At 53.6% G+C, this 19234-nt stretch overlaps 1 protein-coding gene across 2 annotated transcripts in view; it reads left to right on the plus strand.

Annotated features, from left to right (window-relative positions):
- Positions 1–2299: 2299 nt before the first annotated feature.
- Positions 2300–19234, plus strand: part of Poc1a (POC1 centriolar protein A) — a 41460-nt gene continuing 24525 nt past the window's right edge. Inside the window, exons 1-7 of one of the 2 annotated variants that reach the window (XM_013028082.1) lie at positions 2300–2447; positions 3290–3461; positions 4483–4662; positions 5503–5610; positions 6327–6442; positions 11688–11821; positions 18051–18119. In XM_013028082.1, coding sequence (XP_012883536.1) covers positions 3301–3461; positions 4483–4662; positions 5503–5610; positions 6327–6442; positions 11688–11821; positions 18051–18119 — 768 coding nt within the window. In that variant the 5' untranslated portion in view covers positions 2300–2447; positions 3290–3300. The remainder of the gene's footprint in view (positions 2448–3289; positions 3462–4482; positions 4663–5502; positions 5611–6326; positions 6443–11687; positions 11822–18050; positions 18120–19234) is intronic. The other variant, XM_013028084.1, reaches the window with a different exon arrangement.

The raw sequence follows: 19234 nt of genomic DNA on the forward strand, positions 1-19234 counted from the left end.
GGTTTCGGGGAAACCTGGGCCAGAGATCATTGGCTTTTTCCCCCCCCCCCCCCGGTGTTGGGGCTTGTACTCAGGGACTGAGCGCTGTCCCTGAGCTTTTGTGCCCAAGGGGAGAGCTCTACCACCTGAGCCACAGTACCACTTCTGACCTTTTTTTTTGGGGGGGGGTGTCTGTGTGTCACGGACTTTCCTGCCTGAGCTGGCTTTGAACCATGATCCTCAGATCTCAGCCTCCTGAGTAGCTAGGATGACAGGCGTGAGTCCTCTGGTCCACCCGACCCCCACCCTTTTTTGACTGTTAGACTGATGTCCTGCACGCTCCCCCACCCCCCACATTCCCCATACTTGGGGAGTGGGGAGTCATCGGTGAGGTCCATAAATAGGGAACTACAGAGAGAAGACCACTGTTGCAAACATCCTGGACCTGAACCAGCTTCTGGCCCACTGAGCCTAGAGCTGGCACCCTGTTTCACTCCTTAGCTGAATGGGGAATTGGTGGTTTTGTTGGACGCTCTCTCTGCACATCTGCCACTCCACCTGTTGTTGGGGAGGGAGGGGCGGCACTCCTGCAGGTGTTAGGGGGTGGGGTTGGGCGGAGGGCCCAGGGAGCTTTTGTTCTCATCTCTGGCTGGAGTGACTGTGGCTTTGCTCTGCTTCAGGGATTTTTTTTTTTTTTTAAACCCTCAAGAAAAATCGTTGCTGGGTTCTCTGGAAACCATTTTCTGAGGTTGCGGAAGATCATTGTATGTCTGGGGGGGGGGTCATAACTCCTAAAGGGCTGAAATACAAGCTTTTGGTGGATGGGAGAGTCTGGAATGTTCTGTCTGTTGGCTTCCTAAGCAGTGTTCTCTAACAGATCTACTGTTTCTCTTTGGATAGAGCCCAAAGATAAGGATGATGTCACCAGAGGCCTCCATAGAGCTGGGGAATCATGCGCATAGTTCTAGTTTTAGTTTTTTTTTTTTCTTTCCAGTCCTGGGGCTTGAACTCAGGGTGTGGGCACTGTCCCTGAGATTTTTTGTTGTTGTCATTCAAGGTTAGTACTGTATTACTTGAGCCATAGTGCCACTTCCAGCTTTTTCTGTTTATGTGGTATTGAGGAATTGAACCCACGGTTTCATGCATGCTAGGCAAGCACTCTACCACTAAGCCACATTTCCAGCCCTTTTTTTTCTCATCCTTGCCAATATTTTTATTACTATTATTATTATTATTACTTGGTTTAGGGGGGCTGGCTTGGAATTTACAGTCCTGTAATCCTACCTGGATTACAGGGAGGTGACATCCTGCCCAACCTGAGTACTTTTTTTTTTGGTCAGTCATGGGGTTTGAACCGGGCCTGGGCGCCGTCCCTGTGCTCTTCAGCTGAAGGTGAGCAATCTACCCCTCCAGCCATAGCTCCACTTACAGTTTTCTAGTGGTTTATTGGAGATAAGAGTCTCAAGACTTTCCTGCCCAGGCTGGCTTTGAACTGTGATCCTCAGATCTCAGCCTTCTGAGTAGCTAAGATTACAGGCGTGAGGCGTGAGTACTTTATTTTTTTAATTATCATAGATGGGGTAGTTTTCCTCACTTTCATTTTTCATGTCACCCGTTGCTAATCTATGGAAATTTATTGCATATTTCCTGTATTGATTTTATATCCTATATCCTACTACCTTGCTGAACTCATTTATTCTAACAGTTTTTTTTTTCTTTTTTGTCCATCGTGGGTCCTGAACTCTGGGCCTGGGCGCTGTCCCTCAGCTCTTCAGCTCAAGGCCAGTGCTCTACCACTTGAGCCACAGCGCCACTTCTGTCTTTTTTTTTCTGTTTATGTGGTGCTGAGGAATCAAACCCAGGGCCTCATGCATGCAAGGCAAGCGCTCTACCACTGAGCCACCTTCCCAGCCCTATTCTAGCAGTTTTTAATGGGATCCTTAGGATTTTCCTATATATAAGATCACATGTTGAACTTTTTTTTTTTTTCTTTTGTCGGTTGGGAGGCTTCAACTCAGGACCTGGGCTAGCGCTCTACCACTTGAGCCACAGTGCCACTTCCAGTTTTGCAGTGGTTAATACGAGATAAGAGTCTCATGGGGATTTTTCTGCCTGAACTGGATTCAAATAGCGATCCTCAGATCTCAGCCTCCTGAGTCGCGAGGATGACAGATGGCCCCAGCTTACATGAAACTTCCTTTTTTCTGAAACTGAGTCTTGCCATGTAACGCTGCATGGGATCTGACTGCTGGGCTTACAGGCATGTATGTTACCACCTCTAGTATACCTTGAATGGTTTTTTAACCTCTCCTGGTTGTTGGAGGAAGAGTCTTGACCCTAGGAAAGCCCTGTCCTCTCCCATTTGACCTTGGCTCTCCTGCAGGAGGACCCCTCCCTGGAGAGACATTTTAAAGGCCACCGCGATGCTGTCACCTGCGTGGACTTCAGTCTCAACACGAAGCAGCTGGGTAAGAGAAGGCGTCTTGGCCCAGGCCCTTGGCTAGGAGCTGAGAAGATAGTTTCTCTCCCTGGGAGGTGTGGTGTTGGGGAGCAGGGCCTGGTGCTTTGTCTAGATCTCATCTTGTTTCCACCTGCCAGCTCTCGGGGCACTGGCTTTCATGGGCATCATTTTGTATACCAAAAAAAGTATGGAGATCAGGGATGCTGGGAAGGTCACGCAGCCTTGAACAGTAAGGGAAAGGTGTGGTGTGGTGTGGGCGGTCCAGTGGCCGCATAGATTCCCTTGCCCACAGTGAATGTGGCACCGAGCGAGCGAGCAGGATGCTGGGAAGACCCAGGACCCTCCCCCCTCCCCCCACATCCTTTGGCTGTGGCTGGGGGAGGGGCACCCCTTTATTGACCATGGGAAGGCTCATACTCGGCTTTCTGGTTCCCCTAGTTCAGTCTCACCCCTTTACTCTGTGGTCAGCCAGAGGCAGACCACATCTGGAATCGGCTGTAGACAGCGAGGGGAGCAAAGTCGCTTTTTGCTCTGCGTTGGGTGCTCTCCAGCTGCTGACAGACGACTGGGCCATTTTTACTTTAGTTTTTTTTTAGTGGTACAAGGCCCTCTGGGTCAGGCTGGCTCAGGGTGTTGGGGGAACACAAGAGAATTGTGTTCTCCTGCTGTCAGTTGTCACCCCCCCACCCCATGAGTGTGTTTTCCTGGGTGTCGGACTTGGGGGGGGGTGTCACCGGAAGTGGGCTGCCTGTGACCCGCCCTGTGGAAGCCTAGTGAAGCTGTCCCCAGAGTTCTACCGAGATCGGGGACCCCAGAGCCAAGAGTCATGGCAGCTCCCACTTTCCTCAGCCAGCAGTTCCATGGACTCGTGCCTTATGGTCTGGCACATGAAGCCCCAGTCCCGAGCCTATCGCTTCACCGGCCACAAGGACACCGTCACCTGTGTAAACTTCTCCCCCTCCGGACACTTGCTTGCCTCAGGTTCCCGGGACAAGACGGTCCGCATCTGGGTACCCAACGTGTGAGTTAAAGACTTCCAAGGGAGCCGGGCGCCCGTGGCTCCCGCCTGTCATTGCAGCTACTCAGGAGGCTGAGATCTGAAGGTCGGCCTTCACAGCCAGCCTGGGGGCTGGGAAGGTGGCTCAGTGGTAGAGCGCTTGCCCAGCATGTGTGAAGCCCTGGGTTCCATTCCTCAGTACCACATACACAGAAAAAGCCAGAAGTAGCGCTATGGCTCAAGTGGTAGAGCGCTAACCTTGAGCAAAAGAAGCTCAGGGACAGTGCCCTGGCCCTGAGTTCAAGCTCTATGACTGGCAAAAAAAAAAAAAAAGCCAGCCTGGGCAGGAACATCTGTGAGACTCTTATCTCCAATTTACCACCAGAAAACAGAAAGTGGCGCTGTGGCTCAAGTGGTAGAGTGTTCACCTTGTGCTGAAGAGCGCAGGGACAGCACCCAGGCCCAGAGTTCATGCTCCACAACTGACAAAAAAAAAAAAGACTTCAGGGGAGCCAAATGCTGGCTCACCCCTGAAATCCTAGCTACTGAGGAGGCTGAGATCGAAGGATCATGGTTCAAAGCCAGCCCAGGCAGGAAAATTTGTGAGTCTCTTGACTCCAGTGAACCACCAGAAACCCAGTATGGTGCTATGGTTCAAAGTGGTGGAGCGGTAGCCTTGAGCAAAAGTAGCGAAGGAACAGCGCCTTAGGACTGGCAAAATAAAAGACTTTGAGGGTCTTGATCATTGTCTAGGACCTTGGGGCCAGAGCTGTTTGCAGCGAGATCGAGGGTATGAGCCCTACCACTAAGGAGGTGCCTTCAGAGGCCGGGGTTTCAGTGGGGGCCCTCCTCTCTGCCTGGGACAGGGATTCTGGCTGGCTCCAGTTGCTTCCTGGTGCATGGCTCTGTGGGAGGTGCTTTGGCTTCCCTGGGGACATTCAGGGGTTTAGGCCTGGACTGACATTGGGAGGGGCTCGCAAGGGTGGGGAGAGCTTTGATGAGTCTCTGGGTGTCTGGTCACCATCACGAGTTTCCATCCTTGTAGCAAGGGCGAGTCCACCGTGTTCCGTGCACACACAGCCACAGTGAGGAGCGTCCACTTCTGCGGTGATGGCCAGTCCCTGGTGACAGCGTCCGACGACAAGACAGTGAAGGTGTGGTCCACTCATCGCCAGAGGTTCCTCTTCTCGCTGAGCCAGCACATCAACTGGGTCCGCTGTGCCAGGTGAGCGCTGCCCTGTCTGGAGACCCTGGAAGGACCTGTAGTGGACAGGTGACCTGAGGCTGTCCCTTAGCTGGCCTCTAATCTTGCCAATCCTTGGTTTCCTTATCTGTAAAATGTCAGCAGCAATTGTGGTGTGTGTGTATGTGTGTATGTGGTGGGAACCCAAAGGACTTTTCAAGGTCCCAAAATTGCCTGCACAGATAAGCCTACTTCAGCGATTCCAGCTCCTTCAACAGAGCTCCTTTGTGTCCATTCTCGTTGCTCCAGAGGAGGGGGGTGCCGATGTCCTGGGGAGCCAGAGGATGGGGGGGGGGCTATCGAGCTGTCTTCTTTGGAGATGCAGGTCAGGCTCATTGTTGCCTACATAGCTCCTTAGTCCTGAGATGTCTTGAGGCTTCCGAATGGTGTGATAGGCCCACAGCAGGCTTTGAGTGGTGGGTCCCCAGGATCTCCGTGCCTCCCAGGGCTGGGGGTGACAGCCACACCCCTCTGCTCTTAAGCTTGGCCTCTTCCTGTGTAGATGGAGGACACAGGTGTAGATGGAGGGCCTCAGGCTGATACTGCCATCTGGTGGTACTGGCTAGGTATTGCCACTTGCTGTGTGCCTGCTGGGGTTTGGGGTACATTGTGCTAGTCCATGCTTACCGTAGGGTGATCATTGCTGCCTTCCTGTCTCATAGACAGGAAAGCCGCCTGCGCACTCAGGGCATCAGAGCCAGGGGTCGAACCCCAGCTTGTGAGACAGGCTGGCACTGGGCCTGCCAAGGGAAGGTGGTTGAGGAAAAGGGGTGTGGGGGACGAGGGGGAGTCGGCTAATCGGCAGTGTGACCATCGGCTCAGGTTCTCTCCTGATGGGCGGCTCATCGTGTCCGCTAGTGATGACAAGACGGTCAAGCTGTGGGACAAGACGAGCCGGGAATGTGTCTACTCGTACTGTGAGCATGGCGGGTGAGTCTCCCAGGCGCCCCTCCTTCCACAGGTGACCAGCACCGGTGTGAGGAGTCCCAGGAGCCTTCGGGGCTGGAACTGTGGGGGTGGCAGCCACGCCTCCTGCTGCGCGTTAGCTCTGTGGATGGAGAGTTCGTCCCTCATCTGTATCCACAGATAACAGGAACGCTCAGCGTCAAGCCATCTAATGCCCTGCACCTCGTCGCTTTGTAGTTCTTAGCGCTGCGGGTGTCTGTCTATGAGCAGTTGAACTCAACAAGAAAGGGAAGGCGTTTTCCTGGGTTCCTAAGTGGATGCCAGGCTCTGCCCTCCTTATCTAGGCTGCGACCCGCAGGCCAAGGTCCCTCCTGGGAGTATCTCCTGTGAGCACATGGAGGGCACTTGGCCTGTCTGGAGGTAGATGGGGCCAGCAGCTCTGGAACCCAGAGCAGCCCTCTGACTTGTAGGTCTGAAGACCGACTTTTCCACCTGTTTTTGTTGTTGTTGTTGTTGTTTTAAAATGAATAGTAAGTCCACCTTAGCTAGCTACTGCCCACTATTTTCACCAGCTTCTTGCTCTCCCTCGCCCACCTGGCAAAGCAACATGGCAGAAAGGGGGTGCTCTGGGCTCAGGGACCCATGGTATGTGTGTATAGGTGGGGACTGGGGTAGGGGGGATGTGTGTCCCTCCTGAGCTGGGGCTGACCTCCTAAACTGATGACAGCCTGTCTTTCCAGCTTCGTCACGTACGTGGATTTCCACCCGAGCGGGACGTGCATCGCGGCCGCGGGCATGGACAGCACAGTGAAACTGTGGGACGTCAGGACCCACCGGCTGCTGCAGCATTACCAACGTGAGTGTCGAAAGGGCCACGGGCGCACTGTGCATGTGCCAGGTGTTTGGGTCATTACCATGGGCCTTAAGCAGGGAGGAGCCTGGGGGCCGACTTTCCAAGGCTGGGGAGAAAAATCCAGCATGGAGCAGAAGACAGGCTCTGTTGAATGTGGCGTTGGCAGGTCACTCCTAGGATGGTGATGGCGGGGGGGGAGCAGGGGGGGGGGGGGGAGGGGGTGTCTGGAGTTGGTTCTTGTCAAGAACAGAGAGCAGCTGGCACAAAGTGGGAACAAGGTACCTGTTAACCGGCGGGGGGGGGGGGGGGGCAGGGTGGTCCAGACTTGTAGTTCCTGATAACCACCACCAGGTGGCAGGGCCCAGCCACCAGAAGCAGGTCTTTCCCACATAGGGACCTCCGCCCTGGGTCACCCCATGCTCTGAAGAGGCTGCAGAACAGAATAGCCTGGGAGACCCTCTCCACTTGGAGAGGCGTGGCCTGTCTCTTCCTTCAGGCTTACAGGCCGCTCTGCCCTGGTCCTGGTCCCGTGTGGGGATCAGGCGCATCGATCAGTGACAGTGGATGGGTTCCGAGCAGGAAGGGCTCGGGCGGTGATTTGGACAGGCACCGGGCACTTGTTTCCCATCTGCTTTCTAGTGCCCTTGGGCTCTAATGTGAGAATTGGGTTGATGATAGGGTGGTGCGTGTCCTCGCCTCCCCGCTTCCATGCCAGCGGAGGCATGGCTGGTACCATTTGTTTGTCTAAGGCTGAGCAGTGGGTCTTCCCAAGCAGGCTGTTTCTTGGCTCTGGCTTCTTGTGTAGAGAATCCTCGTGATTTCCTAACCCACAGAGGTGGGTTAGGCTCCATATGCTCTGAGCCCACGTGAAGACTGTTCAAACTTCTGAGCAGCAGCCTCCATCCCAGAACCCAGAATGCTTTGTGGCTTACAGGCTCTCACGGGTCCGTGATCCAGTGACGGGCCCGGTGGCCAGCAAGCAGGGCTCCTACCCACATCACCAGCATGGTATACGAGGCTTGCCCAGTCAGGCTGCTGGGAGGCCAAGAATCTGGATCTTCAGCTCAGGGCCTCTGAGTCTGTTCTTCCACCCATCATTCTCACATGGGAGTTGCCTGTACTGTTATACCTTGAGCGGCCTTTTCCCCAGGCTTCTGGGAGTGGCAGTCTCCTCTCAGCTGGCTGTCCTGCAGGCTTGGCTTAGTCTTTTCTAGAAGCTTGATTTGGAAATGGAAGCTCTGGGTTTTCAGCAAGGTCTGCATCCGATGGAAAGTGGATTGTTCAGGATATTAAGATAGGAGGCTAAGCCGGGCGCTGGTGGCTCATGCCTGCCATCCTAGCTACTCAGGAGGCTGAGATCTGAAGGTCACAGTTGAAAACCAGCCCGGGCAGGAAAGTCCCTGAGACTCTTCTCTCCAATAAATCAATCAGAAAACCAGAAGTGGAGCTGTGGCTCAAGTGGTAGAGTGCTAGCCTTGAGCTGAAGAGTTCAGGGATAGCACCCAGGCCCAGAGTTCAAGCCCCATGACTGACAAAAACCAAAACAAACACAAAGACAGGCTAGTCCCCTCCCCTCCCCACCCATGGGCGGTGGAACCCCTGTGGGAGTACTATGCAGTGATGGTTTCTTTTTTTGGGTCCAGTTTTGGGGGTCTGAACTCTGGGCCTGGGCGCTGTCCCTCAGCTCTTCAGCTCAAGGCGAGCGCTCTACCACTTGAGCCATAGCACCACTTCGGGCTTTTTTCTTTTTGCTTATGTGGTACTAAGGAATTGAACCCAGGGCCTCGAGCATGCAAGGCAAGTGCTCTACCACTGAGCCACCTTCCCAGCCCTGCAGTGATGGTTCTTAAAACCAGGACCCCCTGGCTGGGAATGTGGCTTAGTGGTAGAGTGCTTGCCTAGCACCCATGAAGCCCCTAGGTTCCATTCCTCAGTACCACAGAAACAGAAAAAAGCCGGAAGTGGCGCTGTGGCTCCAGTGGTAGAGTGCTAGCCTTGAGCAAAAGAAGCTCAGGGACAGTGCCCAGACCCTGAGTTCAAGCCTCAAGACTGGCAAAAAAAAAAAAAAAAGACCCGGACCCTCTTCTCCCCAATCAGTCCCTCCCTACATCTCTACAGAGACAGGGAGGAAAGCCGGGGGGCAAAGAGAGCCAGTGGCAAAGTGTGGCAAGCTAGGAGTAACAAGTCCCAGAGATAATCTTGGCATTTATGGAGGGGCTGGAGGTGCGGTTCAAGTGGTAGAATGCTTGCCTGGTCAGCACTAGGCTCTGGGTTCAAACCCCGGTACTGCCAGGAACATTAAAATATAGTGGAATACGGGGCGGGGAAGGTGACTCAGTGGTAGAGTGCTTGCCTTGCATGTATGAGGCCCTGGGTTCGATTCCTCTGCACGACATAAACAGAAAAGGCAGAAGTGGTGCTGTGGCTCAAGTGGCAGAGCGCTAGCCTTGAGCTGAAGACTGAGGGACAGCGCCCGGGCCCAGAGTTCAAGCCGCATGACCAAAAAAAAACAAACAAAAAACCAAAATATAATGCTAGTCGTGCAGCTTAAACTCAGGGCTGGGCACTGCCTCTGAGCTTCATTTGCTCAAGGCTAGCAACTCTACCACTTGAGCCACAGCGCCACTTCTGGCTTTTTCTGTGTATGAGGTACTGAGGAATCAAACCCAGGGCTTCATGCATGCTAGGCAAGCACTCTACCACCAACCCACATTCCCAGCCCATCAAGTAGGGTTTCTGTGGCCCTTCTGAGGGAAAGTTCCTCCATGTGTGGGCCTGCCCAGCTGCGAGGCCAGTGTGGTGTCCGCACACTGACTCCCTGGTGGTGCTGGGGAAATCCTGGGGCTCCTAGAGCCCTCCCTCCCGACCCCCAGCTCCTTGGATGTTCCTCTGTTAGCCTGGTCTTACTGGTGAGTGGAGGGGGTTGGCTGTCACCTCAGTGCGGGCTGTGGGGTCCCCACATTCTGCCTCCTCCAGGAGCCGGAGACCCTCGCAGCGTCTCCCGGCTGCCTTCTGAAGCTGCTGGCATCGGAGCTGGTTGTGCAGATATAAATACCGTGTTAACGTCAGGTTTTGGCTGGCTCTGCTGAGTGTCCTTGGGAACACATCTCCACACTTGTCTGCAACCCAGCGGGGTTGGCGTCGGTGGGGCTCCGTGCACCCCTGTAGGGCTCTGTTGAGCACTGTTTTCTGGTGGGTATGTTTACTGGTCCCCCAGTGCTTGGTCTAGCATCTCACTGCTAGGTGGAAGGCTTGGGGCCTGCCCTTAACATTCCGTGGTAGTGCCAGCTTGGCAGAAGTCACGGTTACCCTTAGCCAGACTGGTTTCCCTCACCAGGCCTGTGCCAGTGGATACAAAGGCCCTGGGATCTTCTGCTCCAGCAGCGCTAAGAGGCTGCGATGGGCAGGTTCACACATTGGCGGTGGTACAGCGCTATTCCCTGTGGATTGCAGGGGTCTCCCCATTCCATGCACACAACAGGCCTCTGGCCCTGAGGAAAGGCTGTGGAGCCCACGGGAGATTGTGGATACCCAGCAGCAGCACGTGCTCCCCAGCTACTTTCTTTTTCTTTTTTTTTTGTCAGTGGTGGGGCTTGAACTCTGGGCCTGGGCACTGTCCCTCAGCTCTTGAGCTTAAGGCCAGCGCTCTACCACTTGAGCCACAGCACTCACTTCTAGCTTTTTCTGTGTGTGTGGCACTGAGGAATCGAACCCAGGGCCTCAGGCATGCAAAGCAAGCGCTCTACCACTGAGCCACCTTCCCAGCCCTCCCCAACTACTTTCTGAATCCCACTCTTGTCGGTGCCAAGCCCCTGCCTGATGGAGCTCACGCTTCTGTGGGTGACGCAGGCATGAATGTGATTGCTTCACTGAACCGTGGGAGAGTGACTTGGTGGGAGGCTGGGGTGCTTTGCAAGGACTAATGAAGGGCGAGCCAGGAGGGAGGTCACAGGAAGCGCCTCCTCCCTCGGGAGAAGAACAGACGGTCAGGGGACAGGGGGGCAAGAGAGGCACTTAGACCCAAGGGGTTGAAAAGGCTTCAGGCCAGGAGAACCCACAAAACTGGGATGATGGCCATGTCTTGGAAAATGAGGAACACCAGAATAGATGGCCAGGAATTGGCGGGGGGGGGGGGGGAGATGGGTTTAATGGGTTTGTAACAAGACTTAGAGTTGCAGCCAGGCACCGGTGCCCAACCCTGTAATCCTAGCTACTCAGGAGGCCAAGATCTGTGGATCCCAGTTCAAAGCCAGCCCGGGGAAGAAAAAGTCTGAGATATTCTTTATCTCCAATGAATCACCAGAAAACCGGAATTGGGGCTGTGGCTTAAAGTGGTAAAATGCTAACCTTGAGCAAAGAGATCAGGGACCATGCCCAGACCAGAGATCAAGCCCCACGACCAACAGTAACAACTAGGATTTCAATCCTGACAATAAAATAAAATTAAAAACAAAACAATGAAAAGATTTCGGGTTGCATGGGACAGCTCCAGGGGGGAAGGGAGAGGGACGTCCCATGCTGGTACTGAGTTTTAGGGCTCACTTTGTGAGTTTAACTTGGTAGCATGCACACAGCACCCCTAAATGGTAGAGAAACAGGCTCACTGCAGTCAAGGGTTTTGTTTTTGTTTTTGTCGGTCGTGGGACTTGAACTCTAGGCCTGGGCGCTGTCCCTGAGCTCTTCAGTTCAAGGGTAGCGCTCTACCACTTGAGCCACCGCGCCACTTTGGCCTTTTCTGTTTCTGTGGTGCTGAGGAATCAAACCTAGGGCCTCCTGCATGCGGAGCGTGCTCTTCCGCTGAGCCACCTTCCCAGCCCCAGTCAAGGGTTTTGTTGAAGGTCTCCTAAGGTGAGCCAGTGAGGAGGTTGGGGTGGGAACCCAGGCCTGACTGGCTCTGAGAGCATCTTGGCCTTTAGCCACCCTGTTCCTCACGCCTCCTTTCCTGAAGGCCAGTGCTACCATTGAGCGTCTAGTTTTCCTAAAATGCCAACGTAAATGACACGTCTCGGCAGTGTTGGGGTAATTGCCCCTCCAGCTTGACTGCTCAGCATGGTGGGAGAGGGTGAAGAAATCCCCCGATTTCCCCTGGCTTGCACATCTGTGGCCTCATCCCCTCGTCTCCCTCTGCCTGCCTTCTGCTGACCAGTCTTCTCCCAACCCTTGGTGGTGCTGCTCTGCTGGGGTATCCACCCGGGGCTCCCCATACCTCTTCTGAGCAATCCTGATCTGCCATTGTCCCCCCTTCCAGTGCACAGCGCAGCCGTGAACTCCCTCTCTTTCCACCCATCGGGAAACTACCTGATCACAGCCTCCAATGACTCAACCCTGAAGATCCTGGACCTGATGGAGGGCCGGCTCCTCTACACGCTCCACGGGCATCAGGTGAGCGGCACTGCCCCGTGCTGAGTGGCACAGAGCCAGGCACGGCCTCCATGCCAGTGTGATCGCTGAGCTCCAACTGATGGGTTTTTGTTTGTTTGTAGTCCTAGGGCTTGAACTCAGGGCCTGAGCACCAGCCCCTAGCTCTTGTGCTCAAGGCTGTTCCTTGCTCTACCACTTTGAGCCACAGTACCATGTCCAGCCTTTTAGTAGGTAGTTGGAGATAAACATCTCACAGACTTTCCTGCCCAGGCTGGCTTCGAACCATGATCCTCAGATCTCAGCCTCCTGAGTAGCTAGGCTGACAGGCGTTTTCCCTTTTACCTGCCATTGCCCTCTACAGCCTGGGCATTAGAGGGAGGTGCAGAGATATGACCTCCAGGGGGCGGGGGGGGGGGAGCGAGGATGGAGGTCTTCCCATGACCTTGGCTGGTGACCTTGGCTGATCTGGCTGAGAGGAATAAGGAAGTCAAGTTGGGAGGGGTCTGAGCATAGTTAGCAAATTTTCTCTCATGGAATTAATCCTTCCTCCAGAGGCCCAAGCATCCTTTGGTCTACTGGTTATTCCCAGGGTCATCAGGCCCGTGTCCCGTTGGGATAGAATCACCACGCTCAAGTAGGGCAGGGGGAATGGAGCCCAGAGATTTCAGTTTGTCTCTTTCTCCACCTGTGACCTGGAGACAGACCTCACGAAGAGCAGGTCAGGCCGCCAAGAGCTGAGGGCGGCCCTGGGAGTATTCGTGTGTCCTGAGCCAGCAGCCTCTGTGAGCTATGTATGATTTGGGGTCCTGTGGCCTTCTGAGTTAGGGAACCGAGAGCTGGTTGGCCAGGCCTGTGGGGTGGGGGTGGGACCTTTTCTTCTGCTTCCTTGGAATCTGGAGCATCTCAAGGGTGTTCTCTCCGGACCAGCACATCCAGCTGCAAAGTGTAGCCACGCTGGGCTGGGGTGACTGTGGCGGCCACCTGAGGGCTACTTCTGTTAGTTCTTCAGACTGATGAGTTAGATTGACACATAGCCAATTTTGGACTTAGAACCAGGAGGGCAGTTCAGACCTTGTGAATGCTGCTGCTACCTCTTCTGCCTCCCCTGAACAGAACAAAAGCACTTCTGAGAAATCTGCTAGCAGGTGCATGTCGAGCGATCACCCAGGACTCTCCCTCCCTTTGTGAGGGTCCTTTTGTGTATGTGTTTGTTTTTTTCTTTTCATTCATGAGGGCCCTTTAAACAGCTGATGCCCCTCTTAGCCCAAGGACCCTTCTCTGTGGGTTGTAAAATACCATTCCTCGTGTTCTGGTGCATTACTCAGCACGGAAAGACAAAGCAATGACAAAGGAATGAAATGGGAACCAGGAGCCTCTCCTTGTTAAACCAGGACAGGTGAGGACTAGACTGAGGGACAGCTAAAGGTTTGGGGTGTATGAAGAACAGGAAATGGCTTCTTGGAATCATCTCACCCCAAGTACCTATGCCTGAGGCTCAACGCCTAGGCAGTAGGAAACTCCATGAAGAGGTCAGCAGAGCTGCGGGCAGGCAGGGTGCCATGAGTCAGGAGGCTGGAAAATGTGGTTCTTGGTGTGTTGGGTGACTGTGGGTAGGCTCTGCCTTTTTCTTTTTTTCTTGTGCCAGTCCTGAGGCTTGAATTCAGGGCCTGGGCACTATCCCTGAGCTTTTTTTTTGGGGGGGGTGTTGTGGGGTTTGAACTCTGGGCCTGGGCGCTGTCCCTCAGCTCTTCAGCTCAAGGTGTGCACTCTAGCCCTTGAGCCACAGCGCCACTTCCGGTTTTCTGAGTGGTTCTTTAGAGACAAGAGTTTCATGGACTTTCCTGCCCCAACCTGACTTTGAACCAGTGATCCTCAGATCTCTGCCTCCTGAGAGTAGCTGGGATCATATAGATGTGAGTCACTAGTTCCCGGCCTCTCCTCCATTGTCCTCCTCTCCCCTGAGTTCTTATTCTATCATTTCATTTTGGAGGGTTATTCTGATGTCCAGCAGAGTGAGAGTTAGTCTACATGGTTGAGCTCTTCTTGGAAAAGGGTAAGGGATGACAAGAGAGAGAAGAACTCATTTTTCCCCCCTGTCTCCTGCCACTCACACAGAGTCAAGAGCTAGGAGCAAGTGTCCTAGGCTGCTGGGGCAGCCCAGGCGCTGTCCCGGGGCAGCCCGCACTGCCATTCTGTGTTCACTGGATTGCAATGGCCCTGCTGGGCTCCAATTAACTGCAGGAGCTCCGCTAGGGCTTGAAGAGGAAGCAGTCTGAGTACAGTTCCCATGGTCTGATAGTCACTAAGCTTTTATCTCTGACTCAGGGGCGTATGTGTGACATCCTGTTTGTTGGCAGGGTGTGTGTGTAAATCAACATAAAGCTTTTTTTTTTTTTTTTGTCGATCATGGGGCCTGAACTCTGGGCCTGGGCGCTGTCCCTCAGCTCTTCAGCTCAAGGCAAGTGCTTTACCACTTGAGCCACAGCACCACTTCCGGTTTTCTGGTGGTTTATTGGAGATAAGAGTCTCAGGGACTTGCCTGCTTGGGCTGGCTTTGAACCTCACTCCTCAGATCTCAGCCTCCTGAGTAGCTAGGATGACAGGCGTGAGCCACCGGCACCCAGCTTACAATTCTCTTTGAACCATGTCTCCCCTTCCCTTGCTCTTTTCCCAGTTTTTCCCTCCCGTCCCCACCCATATGGCATTTTGATAGTTAATTGGAGACAAAAGTCTCAAGAGTTTGTCTGGCCAGTCTGGCTTTGAATCATGATCCTCCAGGTCTCAGCTTCTTTAAGTAGCTAGGATTACAGGTGTGAGCTGCTGGCATCCAGCTGTTAGGAGTTGGCGGGTGAGGTCACCTCGCTGGGCTTGTGCCAGGGTGGCTGTTGTAGTCACTGTTGTCAGAGGTTAGGCATTCAGCAACATCCTTGCCCGGAGCGGAGACCTGATGTATTACCATGGCATCGTAGAAACTTCTTGGATCTGAAGTCATAATCAGAGATGATTTATAGCCTTAAATGAAGGTACTTAAAGAACAACAACAAAAAAAAAAAATCACCAACTTAAGAGCTCACTTGAGGCGGACACTACATAAAGAGCCCGGAGAAAGAGAAGACCTTTGCGAAGCCCATGTGCCTCCGTCTGGTGGGCAGGAGCATAGGAGAGAAGAGCAGGTGGACAAGGGCCTCACTTATCTGGGTCTTCAAAGGCGTCACCATTGGAGAGTCCAATCTGTAGAGTCATGCGGTGCTTAGCAAAGCTGACATGCTCTAAGAAATTTGTCATGGGGTGATTTCATCCTTGGGCAAACATCATCGCAAGTACTTGTACAAACAGAGGGTAACAAGGACACTGGTGATCCGAGCCGATGAGACTGCTCTTTACTGCTGCCCTCTGAGTGCTCTAGGCTGCTGGGGTGGGGTTTGATGCCTTAGTTTACTCTGTAAAGACAGACAGGCAAAGGGCCATCTTTTTTGAAACTCTTATGTACTGGTTTCCTTCCCTTCTCTTTGTTCCTATTCTATTTTTCCTCAAGGTTAAAATCATTTTGTTGTTTTGCCTGCCTGCCTGCCTTCTTTCCTTCCTTCTCTCTCTCCTTCCTTCCTTCCTTCCTTCCTTCCTTCTCTCTCTCCTTCCTTCCTTCTCTCCTTCTTTCCTTCCTTCCTTCCTTCCTTCCTCCCTTCTCTCTCTCTCTCTCTCTCCCTCCCTCTCTCTCTCTCTCTCTCTCTCTTTCCTTCGTCAGTCGTAGGACTTGAACTCTGGGTCTGGGCACTCTCATTCAGCTTAAAGCAAGGGCTCTATCACTTGAGCCACAGCGCGTGCCACTTCTGGTTTTTTGGTGGCTAATTGGAGATGAGTCTTTTGGACTTTCCTGCCTGGGCTGGATTTGAACTGCGATCCTCAGATCTCAGCCTCCTGAGTAGCTAGGATTACAGGCGTGAGTCACCAGCTCCTGGCTTGTTTTGCTTTTGTCTTAATGTAATGCCATATACTCATTTAAAAAGCTATAGGATAGCTGGACACCAGTGTCTCATGTCTGAAAATCCTAGCTACTCAGGAGGCTGAGATCTTAGGATCATGGTTCAAAGCCAGTCAGGACAGGCAAGTCCATGAGAAGAGTCTCAATAAACTCCAATAAACTCAAAAAAAAAAAAATAAGCCAAAAGTGGAACTGTGGCTTAAGTGGTAGAGCACTAGCCTGGAGCAGTTAAAGCTCAAAGACAGTACGTAGGCCTTGGGTTCAAGTCCCAGGACCACCAGAAAAAGAAAAAAAAAAACTTAAGGTCTGAGCATGACACAGATTTCCAGGAATCGAGTAAAAGTTACCTGAGATTCCACCTCCTCCATCTGTCCAGCCTTTATTGTCCACCTGCAAGGGTGTCTGCCCCACGCCCTGGCCCAAGTGTTAGTGTTACGCCAAGGGAAGTCACGTGGCGCATGGTGTCCCGCACCTGGTATCTGACTCTCACTGATGTTTAGTCGGCATTCTTCTCCACCAGTAAAAGTGGATCCACTTTATCCTAGTTAATGGCAGCTTAAGATTCCTGGGGCTGCTAGGATGGGGCGTGCCCAAGCCTGGGGCTCCCCCTCCGTCGAAGGGCGGCAGCTGGCAGGCAGGCAGGCATAGGCCCACGGCTCTGTTCCCCGATTCATGAAGACTAACCGCACGAATTGGCCTCCGATGAAGTGGATTAGTTGCAGGCGAAGTGGTGTTGACTGTGTCTTCTTTGTCATCCTGTTCTGAGCATAGCTGGATTCCAGAAGCCTGGGCGGGCATGTGCCTTCCTGTCCCAGGCGAGGCCTCTCCGCCTGCCCTGCTCCAGAGCCGGCAGGAGCTGCCTCCACGTCCCTTTTCTGGCTCAAGCCAAGACCGGGTCCTTTCTGGCATTCTGTACAGGAGCTTCCCAGGGCTCCCCTTGGCTCCAGGTCCGGCTCTCTTGCTGGAACCCGTCTTGGGGGCTTCTGAACCCTTGCCTCGCCCTGTCCTGCTCTTTGATCTGTCCTGGGGAATGCCGGCTACTGCTTATAATGAAATTTTGACGGGGAGGAAAAGAGGGGTACAGGCGTGGAGGGGTGGCCAGTTCTTGCTTGGGGCATTTTTCTGGAATGGGTTTCATTTCCTCTGGGGAAGAAATGGCTTTCCCTTCCCAGTCGGGACATGCTTACTGGCCCTAGCATTCCTCTTCGGATGGTCATGCTGTCCTGAGCCCCTGCAGAGGGGTAGGTTGTGGAGCTTGAGCGCTGTCCCTGAACTCTTCATTTCATGGCGAGCGCTCTACCACTTGAGCCACAGCTCCACTTCTGGTTTTCTGGTGGTTCATTGGAGATAAGAGTCTCATGGACTTTCCTGCCTGGGCTGGAACCTTGATCCTCAGATCTCAGCCTTCTGAGTAGCTAGGATGATAGACATGAGCCACTGGTGCCCGGCTCAGATAGGCGCATTTTACCCCCCCCCTCCCCCCAAGGCCTGATTACAAGGAAAATGGCATGTATGTCACAGGACTCTGTCACATTGGTCCACTGCCCAGCACCTTCCTGCCACCTCTACCCCATATTGTGCCTTGTCCCGTGAACCATTGGCTTCTGAGGTCCGCCACGTCTCTGGCCAGCAGTAGGGAAGTGTTGGTCCTGAGTCAAAGGGTGAGTTCTGCTGTCAGGGCTGCGGTCTTGGCAAAGTTGGTATGCATCTCTGACATTCCACATTGTGTGGGCCAGTCCTGGGGCTTGAACTATGAACCTAAGTACTGTCCCTGAGCTCTTTTGCTCTAGAGTAGTGCTCTGCCACTTGAGCCAAACCTCCACTTCCAGCTTTTTCTGTGTGCTTAATTGGAGAGATGATTGGACTTTCCTGCCTAGGCTGGCTTTGAACCACTATCCTCAGATCTCATGCTCCTGAGTATGATGACAGGCGTGAGCCCCCAGTGCCCAGCAACATTCTAGTTCTTGTTTGTCAGTTGTGGGGCCTGAATTCTGTCTAGGTGCCAGTCACTGAGCTGTTGAGCTCAAGACGAGCGCTCTACCACTTGAACCATAGCACCACTTCTGGTTTTCTGGTGGTTTATTGGAGCTAAGAGTCTCATGGACTTTTCCTGCTCAGACTGGCTTTGAACCTCGATCCTCAGATCTCCGCCTCCTGAGTTCCTAGCATGACAGGCGTGAGCCACCGGCGCCTCAGCTCCTGCTCCCCCTTTCTGAATGAGCCATTCGGCAGTAGACTAACCTACCCGTTCACTTTTGTATCTTCTGCTAGGGACCTGCCACCACGGTTGCCTTTTCAAGAACAGGGGAGTATTTTGCTTCTGGAGGCTCTGATGAACAGGTAAGGAAAAAAAAAACCTCAAGGAATCTGAGCTGATGCTGCTGAGGACCCAGTAGAAGACTAGAGGTTGCCTGGGGGTGGGGCAGGCGGTACTGGCTTTCTGTGACTCCGTTGGAGTTCGGGGTAGGAGTATCTTTGCTACCCAGAGCAGGTCTCCCGCAGCCTGGTAGCAGTGTCTCGGAGCCTTTCCTGCTAAGATCAGCACCTGCCTGCAGCTCCATTGCTCCCCAGCCCTCGGGGGAACCGGTCAGAAGGCCAGCATTTTCTTTTTTTGTTGTTGTTGGCCATAGGGCTTGAACTCTGGGCCTGGGCGCTGTCCCTCAGCTCTTCAGCTCAAGGCGAGTGCTCTACCACTTGAGCCACAGCACCACTTCCGGTTTTCTGGTGGCTCATTGAAGATAAGAGTCTCAGGGAGGTTCCTGCCCAAGCTGGCTTCAGACCACAATCCTCAGATCTCAACCTCCTGAGTAGCTAGGATGATAGGCGTGAGCCACTGGCGCCCAACTTGTTTATTTATTTGTTATGGTACTGGGATTTGAACTTGGGGCCTTGCACTTGCTAGGCAGGTGCTTTGCCCCTTGAGCTATGCCCCTGCCCTCCTGGCTGCCTATGTTAGTTTGCTTCCAGAGCATTCTGGAGTGACTTTGGGCATTGCTCCTTCACATGCATGCCAGCCACTCTGTGGTTAGGAATTTATTCAGCCTTCGTTCTGCACAGTGTACGTGTATGCCAATGTGCTCTTTTGTAAAGTGACAAATGAGAGCCCCCCTAGGTGGCTGTTTTTTCTGGGGTGCTTGGCACCGAACAGTGCTTCTGGTTGCTGGGGGGGTCGGGGAGGGCGCTCAGCTGTGCAGTCTCAGGGATGGTGGCCAGGGCACGTGGAGTAGTAGGTTTCTGGGTTGCTGTGGCCTCCCACGATTGCTTGGCCACACTCCACAACTCCTGTTGATGGCCTAAGGCAGCCGTCCTGGAAGGGGTCCTGCAAGTTCCCCCGCTGGCCATGGCCTCAAGCCTCCAGCAGGGGGCGCTCTTGCTCCCCAGCAGCTCTTGGGGAGGAGACTCGAGCTACTGTCCTTCCTAAGCGACTCGAGTCGGTGTTTATGGCTCAGCATACT

Source organism: Dipodomys ordii, unplaced genomic scaffold, assembly GCF_000151885.1.
Source record: "Dipodomys ordii isolate 6190 unplaced genomic scaffold, Dord_2.0 Scaffold107, whole genome shotgun sequence".
NCBI classification, from domain to species: domain Eukaryota; kingdom Metazoa; phylum Chordata; class Mammalia; order Rodentia; family Heteromyidae; genus Dipodomys; species Dipodomys ordii.